General features: G+C 36.4%; 1 protein-coding gene across 1 annotated transcript in view; it reads left to right on the top strand.

Annotated features, from left to right (window-relative positions):
• The first annotated feature begins 1,855 nt into the window (after window positions 1-1,855).
• Window positions 1,856-19,211, top strand: part of LOC131163110 (V-type proton ATPase subunit a2-like) — a 32,897-nt gene continuing 15,541 nt past the window's right edge. Inside the window, exons 1-10 of the mRNA XM_058119843.1 lie at window positions 1,856-2,239; window positions 8,698-8,742; window positions 12,342-12,464; window positions 12,543-12,650; window positions 12,997-13,104; window positions 13,203-13,373; window positions 13,794-13,931; window positions 14,960-15,067; window positions 15,265-15,372; window positions 15,507-15,655. Coding sequence (XP_057975826.1) covers window positions 2,099-2,239; window positions 8,698-8,742; window positions 12,342-12,464; window positions 12,543-12,650; window positions 12,997-13,104; window positions 13,203-13,373; window positions 13,794-13,931; window positions 14,960-15,067; window positions 15,265-15,372; window positions 15,507-15,655 — 1,199 coding nt within the window. The 5' untranslated portion in view covers window positions 1,856-2,098. The remainder of the gene's footprint in view (window positions 2,240-8,697; window positions 8,743-12,341; window positions 12,465-12,542; window positions 12,651-12,996; window positions 13,105-13,202; window positions 13,374-13,793; window positions 13,932-14,959; window positions 15,068-15,264; window positions 15,373-15,506; window positions 15,656-19,211) is intronic.

The following is a 19,211-nucleotide window of genomic DNA, read 5'->3' as shown; positions in this document are numbered from 1 at the left end:
TGAAAAGTTATGGGCTTGCCTCCTCTGCACTAAGCATATTCCGTTATGGGCTTGCCTCCTCTGCACTAAGCATATTCCTACCCACAATCAGCTTACTGATATCTTCACCAAAGCTTTGGGTCTTGAACCTTTCCAAAACTTATCACGCAAGTTGGACATTACGGATCTCCATGCTCCAACTTGAGGGGGAGTATTAGAGAAATATCTACACTTTCCATCTTTCAATTATTGTACAGTTATTATAGAGCAGATGTTTAGGAATAATTTGTGATCTTGTTCCTTGCCTCATGTATTATATACAACCCTGTAACGTTGAATATTGAATAGAGAAAAATGTCTTTCTTCAAATTTAACAAAAAAAAATAGTTGTCGTTAATATTGTTAAAGTTAAATAAAGATACATCACAATTGAGCAATGATAGAAGAAGTTAAAGTAAAATAACAAGAACCAAACTAGAACCAATAAATAGACATTCAAAAAAAATAAATAACATCTAAAATATTTATCTTATAAGTTAAAGTTATCATAAAGAAGTGAAGGCACACCATCACGTTTGGATACATCTCCTCTTATTATAGTTATAATTTCAGAGTCTCTATCTTTTTGTTCATCATCTTAACATATGACTTTAGTGGAAGAATAGTAAGGATGTGGACGGTTATGACAAAGATATTTCTTTTAGTTTGTCAATGCGATTTGAGGTTTGTGTTTGGTAAAGGACTTTTTCGATGAAGAAAGAAAGCCATGACTAGATATAAGAATGGGGACATACAATTCGGAAGGAAAAATACAATAACTTCTTATACTTTTGGACAATGAAAGGTAAATGTAAGGATACTATGCAATTTAAAATTATCATTTAAAAAAACTATCAATTTGGGTATGAAAACATATGGATAAGTACGAGAGTTCGAAATTGAAGGGTAATAAATTCCAATAGCTTACAAAGAGTGGAGGGAAAGAGATGTAATTACTACAATGGTTTGCAAATAGCTAAACTAAAGGAATATAGGAGGAGTTTAAATATTAAATAATGTGTTTGTAATGATGTTATTAGTATTAAAAAGTTTATCACATTATTGAACATTAAAATTTGGTTTTTATGCTTTTAGAAATAGTTTAATTATGTTAGATTTAAATTGACTCAAATGTAATTGGATTATTACTCTTAAAGACCAAAATCATTTAAAACATTCGATTACTCAATAACATCAACATTCACTCATTTCGTCATTGTAATTTTTTATTTATTAAAGAGTCAAAGATAAAGTTCATTAAGGAGATGTTTTCACAATACTCTAGCGTAGGGGTGAACATAATTCGATTAAAACTAAATTAATCGAGTAAATTCGATCAGTTCGATTTTCATTTTTGTTGAATTTTAGTTTTCATTTTTTGGTTCGGTTAATTCGATTAATCAAATTAACCGAATAGTATAAATTAATAATAAATAATTATATATATTATATATTAAAAATATATATAATATATATTAAAATATTAAATTAGTTAAAATCGATTAACTGATTTACCCGAAGTTCAGTTTAGTAGGTTTTGAATTCGATTAAATATGAAATTGCAGTTGGTTTGATTAATGAAATTTTTTAATCAAATTTTTTTAATTAATTTGATTAATTAACCGAATTCAGTTAATTGGGCGGGTAACTAAGAAATAAAAAAGAAGAGAATAAAACGGCCGCGTTTTTGTCCTTTTAAGTACGCGTTTGTCATTCGCAAATGCCAAGTCATGGCGCGTGAGCGCGCCAACGATAAAGCCAAAAGCCGTGCTATTCTATCTAAAATGATTCTAATCCAAACAAGTCGTATACCGTATACCTATCGTATAGACGACATCGTAGAACACATTGTTCTCGTTCTAACGCACCACAGACGCCACCACAGACGCGCGAGGTCGCTGAAGAACCAAATGAAACATAGCCGGGGGAGAGTCCTCAGCACCAATAGAGTTTGGTGACGCGAACCAAGAAATCGCATTGTTGCCGGAGCCTGAGAGCCGGTCAGCCAAGGGAAAAGTCTCTCCAACCAAGTGTGGCCGGCGGCTATAATTAGAATACAATCGTGTGAATCCTACACAGAATGCAGGAGGGAGGGTGTTGGCCGACGATGGATCTGCTGCGGTCGGAGCCGATGCAGCTGGTGCAACTCATCATTCCAATGGAGTCCGCTCACCGCACGATCTCCTACCTCGGAGCACTTGGCCTCTTTCAATTCAAAGACGTGAGTATTACGCCCACAATTCGTTAGCATTTACATCTTCTTTCGTTTCGATTTTGTCCTTGTTTTTCTTCGTCAAATTTAATTCACGCTGCGGCATTTATGTTGATCTTCGAGCTAGGTTTTTTACGCGCTATTTAATTCTTTTTTGAATTTCTCGGCTCAGATTTTTTTTTTTTTGGGTAACATTCTATCCTTATTTTCATTTTCTACTGTTTCCACTGGAGATTGGTGAGGATCAAGAACCATTGCTCTAAAGCATGTAATTTTTTATCTGATCTCTTTCTTACGAACTAATTCTACAATGGCCTTCTGGAACGAATTAATTCTATTAATCAAATTTATGCGGCCCTTTCTCCGGTGGATGTTTTATCTGTTGGAAGAGATATCAACAACTATGACAACGGAATAATTCTTCTCCCTATATGGAAGAAAACATAGTGTATCTTTACTTTTATATGTGCTGAAAATAATAAGAAAAATAATCAATCACACCAAGTCACAGGAACACAATCAATTTTTTATGGAAAACTTTCCCAGTGTAAGAAAGAAAAACCACGGGATCTAATCTAGTTAAAATCTCCACTATCAATCAAATAATAGATACACCAAGTCTTCTCTAATCTCAATTAGAGGCTACAAATATATCTCATCAAGATATCGACGATCTTAACAAATATAAAGAGAATTGGAGAGAATATACTAAAATCGCGGTTACTGTTCACGAGCAAAAAATCCCAATTTCCGAAATCAAAATTTGATCTCCACCGTTTAGATTGTAGCTCCTTGAGTCGTGAACTTCTTCTCCAAATTTCAGCTTGATCGGACCACAGACTAAGCGAGATCGGAGTCTTGATGAAATCTGGGCAGCATGAGAAAAATCACGTTTTTCTCTCTTTCTTTTGAGAAGTGACGGCTCCTCCCTTATCCCCTTTCTTTTTATAACTTCTTTTAGGTTTTCACACTAAAAGGGCTGGGCTTTGGGTTTTTAATAAAGCCCACTTAGGCTTTCATCCACATGGAAGGAAATAATCCAACAAATCTCCCCTTTTCCAACTATGTGGAGGGAATCGCCATCTCAGCGATCGAACAACAAACTTCAAGCTTCTCCCTTGGTAGTGTCTTTGTCAGCATATCAAAACCATTATCATCAATGTGAACCTTCTCAAGTTCTAATAACTTATCGTTCAACGCATCTTTGATCCAATGGTATTGTACATCAATGTGCTTCGATCTTGCATGGAAACTGGAATTCTTAGTAAGATTAATAGCACTCTGGCTATCACAAAACAACACATACCTCTGCTACTTGAAACCAAGTTCTCTCAAGAACTTCTTTGCCCATAGCAACTCTTTAGTTGCTTCCGTTGCTGCAATAAACTCTACCTCTGTCGTAGAAAGAGCAATGCACTTTTGAAGTCTCGATTGCCAAGCTATAGCCCCACTTGCAAAAGTTATCAAATAGCCGGAAGTAGACTTACGAGTATCCACATCCCCAGCCATATCTGCATCTGTGTAGCCAACTAACAATGATTGTCCGTTTTCCAAACCAAGTATCAAACTAGAAGTGTCTCGAAGATACCTCATGATCCACTTCACTGCATTCTAGTGCTCTCTTCCCGGATTTGACAAGAATCGGCTAACTACACCAACTGCATAGGCTATATCTGGTCTTGTGCAAACCATTGCATACATCAAACTTCTTACTGCTAAGGCGTAAGGAACTCTTTCCATGTCTTCATTTTCCTTATCTATAGAAGGACATTCTTTTGTACTTAGTCTGAAGTGGGTAGCAAGAGGAGAGCTAACCACTTTGGCTTTGTCCATATTGAACCTCTGAAGCACTTTCTCAATGTAATCCTCCTGTGACAAATAGAACTTCTTGGCACTCCTATTACGACTGATTCTTACGCCAGAAATTTTCTTTGTTGGCCCCAATTCCTTCATAACAAATGATTTACTCAATTGCTTCTTCAACTGGTCAATCCTTGAAACATTATTGCCAACAAGCAACATGTCATCCACATAAAGCAGTAAGAAAATAAAATCATCATCAGAGAATTTCTGAACAAATACATAGTGATCTGAAGTTGTCTTCTTGTAGCCTTGCTCCCCCATAACAGACTCAAACTTCTTATACCACTGTCTCGGTGCTTGTTTCAAATCATATAGATTTTTCTTCAACTTGCACACATAATCCTCTTTCCCTTTCACTCTGAAACCCTTTGGCTGCTTCACATAAATCTCTTCCTCTAAATCACCATGAAGGAAGACAATTTTCACATCCATCTGCTCAACTTCCAAGTCAAGACTTGCTGCTAAGGCGATTACTGTACGGATCGATGACATCTTTACAATTGGAGAGAAGATCTCATCAAAATCAATACCTTTACTCTGACCGAACCCTTTTACAACCAATCTAGCTTTGTATCGTGGCCGTGAAGAGAACTCATTTGGCTTCTTCTTGTAAATCCACTTGTTCTCCAAAGCTTTTTTTCCTTTAGACAGTTTCACTAACTCAAAGGTGTGGTTATCATGCAGTGACTGCATCTCATCTTGCATGGCCTTAACCCACTCTGTCTTGTGTTCATCGTCCATGGTTTCTGCAAAAACACTGGGGCTCTTCCCCGTCAGTCAATTACACATATTGTTCTGCTGAATATCGAGTGGAAGGATGTCGGTCTTTGGTTGACCTCTTGAATGGAATCTCTGGTGGAATCTCTGGCACTGTCAACTGCTCATTAGTCTCAACATCTCCCTGAACCTATAAGGGAACATTCACATCACCTCTACCCTGGTGGTCATCTTGAACATCATTCTCAACTTGAGATGGAAAATTCTTCAAAAGAACTGGATCCATATCAGTCAAACTGTCACCCTGCTGAGACATAGATTTCTCTGCCTTCTCAATATCCTGAATCGTCTAATCTTCTACAAACACGACATCTCTGCTTATCACAATTTTCTTCTCAACTGGATCATAAAGCTTGTATCCAAATTCATCTTGACCGTAGCCAAGTAATATACATTGTCGCGTTTTCTCATCAAGTTTGGACATTTCATCTTTTGGAATATGCACAAATGCTTTGCACCCAAAAACACGCAGACGATTATAGGAAACATCCTTACTTGTCCAAACTCGGTTTGGCACATCAAACTGTAGAGGAACACAGGGTGTAAAATTCAACACATGAACAACAGTGCTCAGTGCCTCCCCTTAAAAGGATTTTGGCAACCGGGCTTGTGAAAGCAAACATCTCACTCTCTCAACTAGTGTTCTGTTCGTCATTTCTGCTATGCCATTCAATTGAGGAGCTTTCGGAGGAGTCTTTTGATGCCGAATACCCTGCTGTCTACAATACTCATCAAATGGACCAGAACACTCTCTACCATTATTAGTCCGGATGCACCTCAATTTTTTCCCAGTCTGTCTCTCAACTAGGGCTTGAAATTGCTTGAACTCAGCCAATACTTGGTCTTTGACTTCAAGGTATATACCCACAACTTCCTTGAATGATCATCTATGAAGGTCACAAGCCACCAAGTGTTCTCGTCTTCATAGGGCCACACACATCTGAATGTAACAAATCCAGTATCTCTGACTTTCTCAAATGAGGGGAATTCTTGGAGGAAACTCTGCTCTGCTTCCTTGACAAATAATGAGTACACCTTTTCAGAAGTGTACTTTTTAGTCCACATAGTAGAATTTTCTTCCCCAGTAGAGCTAATCCTTTCTCACTCATGTGAGCCAGTCTCTTGTGCCGTAACTCTGTTGTACCATTATCCTCCATCGCATTAACTATGTTGTTGGAGATCTTTGCTTGCAGAACGTACAATGCAGAGTGCTTTGTGCCTCGAGCCACAACCATAGCACCCCTAGTGAGCTTCCACTGGCCATCACTGAAAGTGTTGCAGTACCCTTCGTCATCAAGCTTACCTGTAGAAATCAAATTCAAACGAATGTCAGGAATATGCTTCACATCTCTAAGAACTAAACTCGTGCCATTATTTGTCTTCAGATACACATTCTCAATTTCAATAACTCTAACCAAGCCATCATTTCCCATCTTTACTGTTCCAAAGTCACTAGATCTATAGGATGTAAAGAAATCCTTCCGAGATGTAGCATGAATGGAGGCACCACTGTCAATCACCCAGCTGGTTTCATGGTATGCAACATTTATCATCTCATCATCATAAATAATGAAGAATTCTGCAGGAGTGGTGGTAGCAACTCTATCATCACCATCTTTGTCATCTCCATTCTTTGTTCCCTTCCCTTTCTCATTTTTGTTTTCTTTCTTCAATTGCCTGCAATATTTCTTGATGTGTCCCTTTTTCCAGCAATGATGACACTCAACATTTGCAAACTTGTTGGACTTGCTTCTGCTTTTATCTCTGTTCTTCGGACCTCTGCTCTTACTTCTCCCCCTATTTTCTAGTAACCAAGATCTCTAACTGTGAAGAGGATCCCTGTGTTTTTCTTCTCATCTCTTCATTTAGCAAACAACTTTTGGCCATATCCATTATGATTACACCTTCTGGAGCGGAGTTAGACACTGAAGTTTTGAGCGTCTCCCACGAGTCCGGTAATAAACCAAGCAACCATAAACCTTGTATCTCATCATCAAACTTAATATCCATTCTAGCCAATTGATTAATAATTCCTTAGAAGGTATTTAGGTGATCAGATAAAGGAGTCCCGTCTTGGTACCTCAAAGCCATCATTTGTTTAATCAGAAACAACTTATTATTTCCAGTCTTTCTAGCATATAACTGTTCAAGCTTACTCCATAGAGAACGTGCATTTGTTTCTCTACTAATATGGTTCAAAACATTATCATCTACCCATTGCTTGATATACCCACACACCTGTTGATGTAACAAAGTCCATTCCACATTAGACTTTTTTTCTGGTTTTTCAGCACTAAACACCGGTAGGTAATAATCTTTTACATAAAAAAGATCCTCCATTTTTCCTTTCCATATGTGATAATTCATTGAGATTAATCATTCTACTAGTATTTGCTTCCATAACTCAAACTGCCAACTTGACAATCTGTGAACCTGGCTCTGATACCAGTGTTGGGTGGTCTTAGGCCTTCTCAACCCCAAAAGCTAGCTCATGGGGTGAGGCTTTCCCTCACATTTAATAACTGACCACCAGCCCCTTCCACAACCGATGTGGGATAACCCTAACAATCTCCCTCTCACACATCGAGGTCTCTCCCGGTAAGGCAACCATCGGGGTCTCCCCCGGCACGTGCACACTAGGGAGAATGTTGGTGAACCAAGCTCTGATACCACTTTGTTGGGAGAGATATCAACAAACAATCACAGTGGAATAATTTTTCTTCCTATATGCAAGCAAACATAGTGTATCTCTACTTTTATATGTGCTGAAAAAAAAAAAAAAAATAATCAATCACACCAAGCCACAAGAACACAATCAATTTTTTACGTGGAAAACTTCCCCAGTGTGAGGAAGAAAAACCACGGGACCTAATCTAGTTGAAATCTCCACTATCAATCAAATAATAGGTACACCAAGTCTTCTCTAATCTCAATTAGAGGTTACAAATATATCATCAAGATATCGACGATCTTGACAAATGCAAAGAGAGTTGGAGAGAATATACCAAAATCGCAGTTACTGTTCATGGCAAAAAATCCCAACTCCCAAACTCAAAATCTGATCTCCACCGTTCAGATTGTAGCTCCTTGAGTCGTGAACCTCTCCTCCAAATTTCGGCTCAATCGGACCACAGACGAAGCAGAATCGGAGTCTTGATGAAATCTGAGCAGCATGAGAAAAATCACGTTTTTCTCTCTTTCTTTTGAGAAGTGACGGCTCCTCCCTTATCCCCTCTCTTTTTATAACTTCCTTTAAGTTTTCACACTAAAAGGGCTGGGCTTTGGGCTTTTAATAAAGCCCACTTGGGCTTTCCTCCACATGGAAGGGAATAAACCAACATTATCCTCTCCCTAGCAATGTTTTTTCAAGGCACGAAACTTGAACTGAGAGACGTACAAACTCTAAATTCTTATCCATTTCTGCTAGTTAGGAAACGTCAGGAAATCCTGGCTCCATCTGATTCTTGAAAGGAATCAACAGAAAATAAACGAAGTGCTCAAGAAATAAAGATATTTTGTGCACATGAGTACCAAAAGTAAGTTTTTGCAGGCATTGTTTTGAAATGGGCTGGCCTTCAGCAACTCAGTCTTCAACCATTATTGCATAAGAGAGGCTCTTTAAATTATGTATGAGCATCTAATGCGATAATTTGGTGTTGGTGATTGTGGATTTATATGCTGCCTAACTTATAATTGAAATATTGTTTTATCAAAAAAACTATTGGAACATTTTATCTGGTATTCTTGTTTTTCATTCTCTTTTTGCAGCAGTTTTACCTTTTCCCCATTTGATTGAACTTATTCTTTTCTTGTATTTTCTTTTCCAGCTCAATGCTGACAAGAGCCCATTCCAGCGAACATATGCGACTCAGGTACACTTAATTTCTCCTTATTTATTATTGGTGAATGAACAAAGAAGTGCCTGCATGGTTATTTACTTGTGTCCATTAAATATATGTTGCATTTAATCAATATGCGTTTAGAAAATTTTGATACCTTGAATCTTTTATCCAAGTTGAAGGAGAAATTGAGGAAGATCTAATACATAGAGTTAAATTAAGTTTAGTAAAATGGAGAAGTGTTTTAGGATGTTTTATGAATGTTGAATACACGTAAAATTACAAGGAAAGTTTTATAGACAGCTACAAGACCATTGGACAACTAAGAAACAACATACCCAAAAGGTAAAAATTGTAGAATTGAGAATAATAAGGTAGATGAGTAGTATGACATTAAAGGATAAATTAAGGAATGAACATGTAAGTTAGGCATAGCACCTGTAGAAGATAAGATAAAGAAGGGGCGGTTGAGATGGTTTGGGCATGTGCAATATAGGCCAAATTGTGCACTAGAGGAGTAAGTTGGTGTTTGTTAGTGGTAGTAGAAGGGTTTGGAGTAGATGTAAAATAATTTAAAATGAAATAATGAGTACAAGATTTATTAGCCCTTGAATTGTTGGAGGAAATTGCTCATCATATAAATTGGTAGAAAAGGATTCATGTAGCCGAACACATCTTGTGGGACTTAAGGCTTGGTTTGTTGTTGTTGTTGTATGCATTTAGAAAATTTACATAAATATTTGATGTTATCATATCAAATTGAGTTTATTTTCATGAGTGGAAGAATTTATGTCAATCTTTCCTCTTGACAAGGGATTATTTCAAGTATTTTCATTTCATGCCATTATTGAATAGTGTTTATTTTCATGAGTGGATTTTTTTTGGCTTTCTTTATACTTACAAAATTTTCCATATTCCTACATTTTTGCCATTTTGTTTTTAAAGATAACAAAAATCCATTAATAATCAAACAAAAGTATAGTAGATGGAGGATAAGATATCCTCCACAAATCACCTAATTACAACAACGGTGCCCTCCAATCCCTTTGAAGATCAGGCAACGATATCACACTGAAATTCTAGATGAATATGTTCTTAAAGAAGCAAAAAAGTTGACTCTATCTCACAACAAAGAAGGGAAAGTTGATTGCACTTTGAGTATCTTTGTATTCCTCTCAAGCCAATGCTCCCAAAAGATTGCATACACGGGCATAAATCCATAAAGTCCGTCCTCGGCCCCTTTTGATAAGACCCTAGGGTCTTATCATAGCGAAATTGAGGAAATTGAATGGATGGAAAATAAAAGAAAAAATAGGGTTGATCACTGAAAGGAGATCTGCCTCCAAATTAGCCAAAGGCTCTAAATTATATTATTGTTGAATGAAAAAGCCCGTTAGAGTTACATATATATAAGGTATGGAATCATACTCCTTGTAGGAGTATGAATCCTAACCCAAGTCCTTAATGGACTTCCATAATTGCTCCTAAAGTAACAAGGGAAAACAAGGAAAGGTCAACAGAACATTAAATATACATCTCGACCGATTTGGGAATCCTAACACCTCCCAAAAGTTACAACTCATAAACATTTTGCAGAGCCACCTATGCTTCATTGAAACAGGAGAAAAAAAAGTATTCAAAGCAGCCTTATAAGGCCTCCTTGCTGTAACAAGTCATTTGTATTAATCTTGTTAAGAGTTAGGATCCAAATGAAAAAGTCCTATAATCTTTAGCCTTCCAAACAACATGATACAAAAGAAAGGGTCTCTATTTCAATAGTTGTTGGATAAGAAGGGTTTTGCTGTTAGTTGACCCACAGTAGAAGGAGGTCCGGCTGTAGAAGTGAGGCTAAGAAGGGACCACAGGAAGTAGCTAATTGATAGTGCTCTATTAACTATGGTGGGAAGGGATTGAAAAGGGGTTTTCTTAGGTAGCATTTGTTTAAGGTTTTTTTTTTTTTTGGATGCTGGTATGCCATTTGGTTTTTCCTTTTTTTTTTTTGAAAAAAAAAAAAGTCCTTTTCAATTTTCTTTTTTGAGGATTTCTTGTCTTCTAGTGTTTGTATTTTCTTTCTCTGTTCATGGAAAAAGACTAGGGGTTGCAAATTTCAAAAATGAGTAAAGAAAGATTTATAAGTAAAGAAAGGTTTTAAACTGCATTCCTTTTGTCACTCTTTACTACCTTTTGGATGGCTTGATCCCACTCCTAAGTCTTATTACAAGTCATGCATCTTCCTTTAACCTACCCTTATAAAACTAGCCCAATCCTATTCCAAAGATTGTATAAGTCCACCTTAACTTCTACTGTCCAAAATTGCCTTCTTTTGTCATTTTATCTTATTAGTGTAAAAGACACTGATGTGTCCGGGTTTGCCAAAAAGACGTAGACCTCCTCTTACCTGTCCTTAAATTTGATAAAAATATGCTAACTTCCAATCAAGTTTAAAAAATCCTACAGACCTCCTTTGTCATTTGATAACTGAGACACTTATATCCCTTCCCTAGGTTTATATCCCTTCCCTAGGCTTGTCTTTTACCAAATATCAGGGGAGGTACGCGTCTTTTTCCTAAACCTCAAGGGAGGAACATGAAATTTTTGAAACTTAAGGGAAGATCCGTTTTTTGACCAAACCTTAAGGTTCCACCATCTACTTCTCTTACATAGCTCTCTTACATTTTCTTTTCCATTTTTAAATGCATATAGCTAACACTTATGTTTTGTCAAATGTGTTGGAAATATAATAGAAGGAAAAATATTTTTTAATTAAAATAGTATTAAATGAAAATACGAATACTTATTAGAAGTTGAGGCGTGGATGGACCATTGCCCTTAAAGCTGATTTTGCACCTACAGAGAACATTTCTCGGTGCATATATTCACTGTACGTATGACCTCCAGGATTACTCAGCTGGCTTGGTTTTGTGCGCACTCACAAACACCAGAGCGATAGGAGACGTATTGTCATTTAATTACCCAACGTAATATAAATATCAAGAGAGAATAGAAGATAGAGTTATTTTGAAGAAGAAAAACATACCTTGAAATGAAACTGGATAGCAGTTTATATAGGTGATTTCGAATATTACTTCCAGCATCATAACTACGAAACTGTTAAAGTAGTAGTTAATATTTTTAAATATAAAAAATAATTAATATATTAAAATTTAACGTATATTTAATTAAAATAAAACTGATGACTGTTATATAATATTTATTAAATAGATTTTTTTTTTTTAATTTGAAACATCCAACATAAATATCAACAAAATGTTCCCCTAATATAACTTTACAATCTTGACATGATAATTGATCTATCCTCCTAATTAAGAAAAAATCTATTTGATTTCTACTTTGTCCATTGTTGAATGTTATTAAGTGCTCTTTCCTCTTTTTAAAGCATGCATTAAGCTATAAATTTCCATACAGCTGTAATATATATATATATATATATTAAAATTTCTGAATTTTTTTAATGAAAGAGCTCTGTACATTATTTGATGTGAATGTGTGTGTGATTCTATAATTCTTTCATCTAGATTAAAAAATGTGATACAAAAATAATAATAATAAAAAAAAACTCAGTACACTTTTTAATGTGAACATTTGTGTGATTCTAAAATTCTTTCATGCAGATTAAAAGATGTGGCGAAATGGCGCGCAAGTTACGTTTCTTTAAGGAACAAATGATAAAGGCTGGTTTGTTGCCCACAGCAAAGTCAATGACAGGTGCTGATATTGGCATAGACAGCTTGGAGGTATGCCAAATTATGATGACTGTTGGCTTTGAAGCTTGTCATATTTTGTGTATCAACATTTTGTGGGGGTTCATGTAGGTGAAACTTGGAGAACTTGAAGCTGAGCTGATAGAGATAAATACAAACAATGAAAAGTTGCAACATTCATATAATGAGCTACTAGAATATAAGATTGTTCTGCAGAAGGTAAAGCTTATTTGGCTGTTATGGCTTTTTGGTCATCTGCTGTCAAACTTTTTGCTGAGAAATTAGGAGTTCATTCTATGTGGCATTATATTGCTTCTGTCTTTGCTTTTGTCAAACAGCAACTGAATTCATATATTATGTGTGTGTGTGTGTGTATACCGGGTTTGTTGCATCTCCTTGCATGCTGGAGGGAGAAGCCAATTTCTTGTTTTTACTTGAGGTCTGATTTATCTTTAGATAATAGATTTGGCTCCATGATTTGCATCAATTTGCATTGCATCTCTTCCAATCTTCCACCATCCTTTGAGTTGGGAAGTGAAATTGTGTGCCATTTTTCTCATTTCAGGCTGGTGAGTTTTTCTATTCTGCTCAAAGTAGTGCTACAGCTCAGCAAAGAGAACAAGCGCATCAAGATGGTGAAGGATCGATTGACAGTCCTCTTTTACTGGAGCAAGTATGTAGCTTCACACTGGCAGTATTTCACTTTTCAGTATCGTCTGGAAACTTTTTAATATTCCTCCAAGTGATACTTGAGGATTCAATGCTATGTAGGAAATGACGGATCCCTCTAAGTACGTTAAACTTGGGTCTGTGAGTGGTCTTGTTCCCAGAGAAAAATCAATGGCATTTGAAAGGATTCTGTTTCGTGCAACCAGGGGTAACATGTTTCTCAAGCAAGCAGTAATTGAAGAACCTGTCATTGATCCTGTGTCAGGAGAAAAGGTTGATATTTAAAATTTTTAGCTGCTAATGGAGAGTATGTGGTCTAACATATGCTTCCCTTTTCCCTAATTAAGCTGCACAACCCCCCCTCCCCCCCTCCCCCCCCCCCACACACCTACACACAAAATCATAGCAGAAATTTCTTTTAAAAGAAAAGTTCTTGCCTCCTCCAAAAAGAAAGAAGAAAAACCAGAGCCAGAAAGCACCAATTTGTAGCACAGAGTTTTCTTAACATTCTGAACTAGTTGTCACTTCTAATTTAATCCAGGTGAGTCAGTGCGCATGCGTATGCACATTTTTGTGTTGTAACTTTCTGTATTTTTTTACTTCCTGTTGAAGTTTTATCTAATTCATGAGTATGAAAATAAAGCTTCTCTCTTACCCCATTTATTTGCAAACTGACTAGTACCCTGTCTACAGGTTGAGAAAAATGTATTTGTTGCCTTCTATTCTGGAGAAAGGGCGAGGAGCAAAATTTTGAAAATATGCGAAGCGTTTGGAGCAAATCGTTATCCATTTACAGATGACCTGGGAAAGCAGTTTCAGGCAATCTCGGAGGTGTGAATTTTTCCTTTAGGGTGGGGTATTTTTACTTTGGCATAGAATATAAGTTCACTTTGTCCAATGTGATTTTGTTATATTGTATAGGTTTGCAAGTGTTTGGAGCTAGTAAATGAATTCTTTTGCGATTGTTTTACTGAAACATTTTCTAATCTTTGAAATGCACTTAGGGGTATCTTTTTGTATTTTACTTCGTCTACTCTATTTACATTAACAAATATAGCATCTTAGGGCTGTTTGGATAAAAATGAACATGCATTCAATTAGGTTTTCATTTTTTTTTTATAATTTTGGGAATATTAACCAAATAAATTTTCATTTTCATTTTTTAGTTTCTGTTTTTGATTTTTAGTTTTCACGTCAGGTTTTCATTCATAATTTTTAACAATAGATAAATATGTTTTGAATAAACCCTTTTTAAAAATAAGGAAAATGCAAGAAAAAAAATTATAATAAAAATAGAAATTAGTTATAATTATTTACTTAATTATTATATTTTTAGGTTCACTGTTTTGTACTACAAGAACATTCCTGTTTACATAAAGGTTGAGAAAGGGCATACCCTTGGGCCACAAGGCTCCCAGCTTTGCCAAGGGTATGGGGAGGGTTGTCACAGTGTATGCAGCCTTACCTCTACTTTAATGAAGAGAGACTGTTTTCTTGGACTCAAACATGTGACCAACTAGTCACAAAGGAGCAACTTTACCAAGGTTGAAAAATTAAAAGAATATGTGTATGTGTGTGTGGATATTTTTTATTATTTTTCCTGATTTTTAGAAATATTGGGGACATTTATTTTAATTTGATATTAAATTCACATGAAAATTTGCTTTAAATTTTTTTAAATAAAATTGTGTGCACAATTATTTAATCCACAAAAATGAATTTTGGATATTAAATTACTTTGGCACAATGTTGAAAATTAACAAGAGAAACTGAAGACTACCAATGCTAACAAAGGTGAGTTGAAATTTATCTTCGCAGTTAGAGTGCAGTCTGAAATTTGTAGTTGTTTCGATTGCAAGGTGTCCGGCAAACTTTCAGAACTGAAGACTACAATTGATGTTGGACTGCTGCACCGGACTAATCTGTTACGCACAATTGGCTATGAATTTGAGCGGTGGAATCTTTTGGTTAGTTACTGTTAGTTTATGGGCACTTTACTCTTAAGCCTCTGCTGCTGAAGCACAGGCTTTTGTCTGCTTTCTCCTCTTGTGTGTATTTTCATGCATTTATATGCATAAGAAGATCAAGATTTATCTTTTGCTAAGATGAATGAGTGCACGTTAAAATCTTGTTTGATTATTGAACTTTGCTTCTATTTATAAAGGTGAAGAAGGAGAAATCCATTTACCACACACTTAATATGCTCAGCATTGATGTGACAAAAAAGTGTCTTGTGGCTGAAGGGTGGTGTCCTGTTTTTGCCACAATTAAGGTATGTTCTATTAATAACTGGTTAAATCTTTCATCAGCTATAAGTGCTGCTTTCTTCTTCTTCTTCTCTGTCTCTCTCTCTCTCTCTTGCTGTGAGATTAATTAACCACCTTGAATTTCATTCTTCTTTTCCAGATTCAGCACACATTGCAGCAGGCAACATTTGATAGCAATTCACAAGTTGGAGCCATATTCCAGGTTTTGCATACGAAGGAAGCACCACCTACCTATTTTCAAACTAACAAATTCACTTCTGCTTTTCAAGAAATTGTGGATTCTTATGGGTGAGTCACTTCAGATATATATATATATATATATATATATTTATTTATATAACTAAATATTTACATTTTGTTAAGGAACTACTCATTATATCTATATGCTAATTCCAATTTTTTAAGGGCTTTCTAGATCTGTTCTAATGTCCTGGCATAAGTATTGACTTCTGTTTTCGGAATATTGATAGGAGTTCACATTGAGACAAAGTTTAGCGAAACAATCCTAGTTTAAATTAAGAATTTTTTGCCAAATTCAGGAAAGTAAAATTTACTTATTTTTTAAAATGTATTTTTATATTAATCCTGCTGAAAATGTGGTTGAGTTATTCTGAGATTGAGTTCAAATTTTTTGTTAAACAAACTTGCTCAAAGTTTTAAATTTCTATTTTGGCCTTAATTTTGGTTTTGGTTTTTTACTCTCAACTTTTTTAAAAAATGATAGAAATTAAATTAGTAGTATAATATGGGAATTTCTTATGAAACTTTTGAAATAGTTAGTAGGCATAAAATGTGTAATTCAGAACAAAATATTGTGACTAAAATGCATATACGACAGCTAATTGTATAGAGGATGCAGTAACTATAAAATGATAAGTCATTGAAAATGAGTTCAAAGCTATCATTCCTATCCTTACCATGTAATAACATTTATTTTTTGATAAAGCAGAATATTAATTAAGAGAATAAAGTCACATAGTAACTGTTATACACTTGAGAAATCTATGCTAGACAAATAAGAGATGAATGAGGCTTTCAAGCCAGAAAGTTCCCAAGTGGGCCCTGGATAATAACAGCAGGTTCATGGTCAGATCCTTCAATCGGAAACTCACTCCTTGGCAGAAAGATATCTCTCCTTTGAAGCTCATTGGGAAAATAGCAGCCCCCGCTAAAGTTGCATTCTTTGCCCGAGAGGCAACTCTTGGGAGAATTCATACCACGGAAAACCTTCAAAAAAGGGGCTGCCCTTTGTAAACAGGTGCTTCTTGTGGTTAGAAAATATGGAATTATTAATCGCATCCTCTTGGCCTGTTCCTGGACAAAAGCCCTATGGGATCTGGCCATTTCCTCAGTCAGTGGGCTACTGCTAGAACAGTGGAAGGAGAGTTATGGGCTTGGAAAGGAATCCATGCTTGTAAGCGGAGGAATAAAGCCTTGTTCCTCATTCCCCTTGCCATGTTTTGGTTGGTGTGGAGGGAAAGCTTTTGAAGGAACACAACACCCCTACATGTGTTTAAAGGCCAATGGATTACCATTGTATCTCTTGATTTTTTTTACACCCTGCAGAGCAGGTTAGTGTTTATTATTTGCGCATTGGTGGCATCCCCTTGATGCCCTTTAATGAAACTCTTCCTTGCTGATGCCAAAAGAAAAAGAAAAAGAAAGGTTTTCAACCAGAAAATAGGAGAGGAGAGGAAAGAAGGGAACAACAGGTTCCAGCCTGGGATTATCATTTCTCCCAGACCAGCCACACCCAATGTTTGCATTATTTATGACCAAGAAACCTGTCTACAATAGGATAAAAATATTCCTTACTTGTTGTAACACTCCCCTGAAGCCAGAGATGCATGATATCACCCACCCCAGCTTTGTTCAATAGTTATAAAAATCAAGTCTGAGCAAGGCTCTTGTAATTAATCTCCTAGTTGATTTTCAGACTTCACAAATGGACTAGTACAATCTTCGTCATTTCTGGTTTAATCACTATACATACAAATTGGCTTTGTCATAATGAAAACCAAGCTCTGACCTAAGAGATCTCAGTCGCATTATATGGGCCATAGCCTGATACTCTGCTTCAGCATTGGATCTTACAATCGTAATTCGTTTTTTCCATATGGATGGTGGCATGATTACCACCAGCAGAACTACAGTATCTTCAACTGAACTAGCTCAATTTGCATCGAGGACTCCCTGTATACCAGCCCTTTACAGAGAGAACCCATGAGATATCGAAGAATCATACATGCAGCATCCCAGTGGGCCTGCTTGAGATTTTCCATAACTGACTCAAAACTCCAATAACAAAGGAAAATTAGGCCTTACAATTTGTTAGGTGTATCAACTTGCTGATCAACTTCATGATGCTCATCTTCTGAATCTGGCCGATACCATGATAATTTCTCATTTGGGTCCATGATCTGGTTTAGCTTCTGACATACCAATCTTATTGTGTAAAGCCAGCATATACTTCCTTTCTGACAATTTCAGACATTTGCTACACCCAACCACCACAATAACAAAAAAATATTGAAAAGTGCTTAAGTCTTTGATCTGAAATTCTTCTGGATCCAACAGTCCTAATCTGAAATTCATGTATGATCCTTGCCAGTGATAATGACGCCATCTACGTAAACCACCAGAAGCACCACACTTGTCTCTTTCCTCCTGATAAAAAATAGAATGATCAGAGAACGCCACCAAATAAAGTTAAAAGGGCCTCAAGGTTAGGGGATGCCTGGCAAGTATAAATAAATTAAGGGAAGGAGAATGCTTAGATGGATGAGTGGTATAACATTGAAAGATAAATTAAGGAATGAACATATTCGTGGTAAGTTAGGTGTAGAGGGATGACTCATATGGTATGGACACTTGCAACGTAGGCCTTATAGTGCACCTGTGAGGAAGAGTGACTTAGTTACTGTGGGGGGCAATAGAAGGGGTAGGGGTAGACCTAAAATAACTTGGAAGGAGATAGTGAGTGAGGATTTAATATCCTTGAATTTATCAAAAGAAATGGTCCATGATCGCATAAATTGGCGGAAAAGGATTCATATAGACGACCCTACTTAGTGGGTCTAAGGCTTGGTTTTGTTGTTGTTGTTGTACCTGCATTGCAGGTTGTAGAAAAAAAAAAAAAAACAAACCAAGAATTATGAGGGATTGAACAAAAAATAAACCACCATGCCATTTGGTCAAAGTATCAGTCCATCGGTCTTCACTAATGTGCATCTATGGCAGATCCTTCAAAAGCTCTCTTATTTCTTTCCCCCGAACAAACCAATGGATGGAAAGGGGGATGAGGGACAAAACTTTCTTCCTCTTCTTGCTGGAACGAATACCTTTCCTGGTCCCCAGCTCTTCTTTTGCTGTTTTGACTGCAACACAGTGCTGTCTGGTCGGAGAAATAGCCGAGTCCCAAAGGATTTCAGGAGCAGTGTTGACTGGATGTGATCTATAGATTCAGCACTTCCCTAACACAAAATCACTTGTTAATGAGAGACAGTGCCCATTTTTGCAGGTTACTCGCAGTGAGGATTTTTTAAGAGTTGCCTCCAATGAAAACAATTTTTGTGGGACTGCAGTTTTCCAAATGGGCTTCTGGAGAAAGTTGCTAGAAATTTCTGCCTGTGGAGAAGTTTCTTATAATAAGATCTGATCTTAAATCTATTGTTCTTATCCAGGATCCATTTGGAATCATTAGCAGAGTTACGCACTTGGACTTTTTATTAACTACCATAAAATCAATAAGACAGCCTTCCCAATCAAAAGCATTTCTAATAAAGGGAATGTTCCTGAAATCCTTCGGTCAGAAATTTGAAGATGATCACCCACAAGGGCATCC

This window comes from Malania oleifera, chromosome 8 (genome assembly GCF_029873635.1).
Source record: "Malania oleifera isolate guangnan ecotype guangnan chromosome 8, ASM2987363v1, whole genome shotgun sequence".
Taxonomy (NCBI): domain Eukaryota; kingdom Viridiplantae; phylum Streptophyta; class Magnoliopsida; order Santalales; family Ximeniaceae; genus Malania; species Malania oleifera.
The sequence above is the reverse complement of the archived record's forward strand: the minus strand, read 5'-3'. Positions and strand labels throughout refer to the sequence as shown.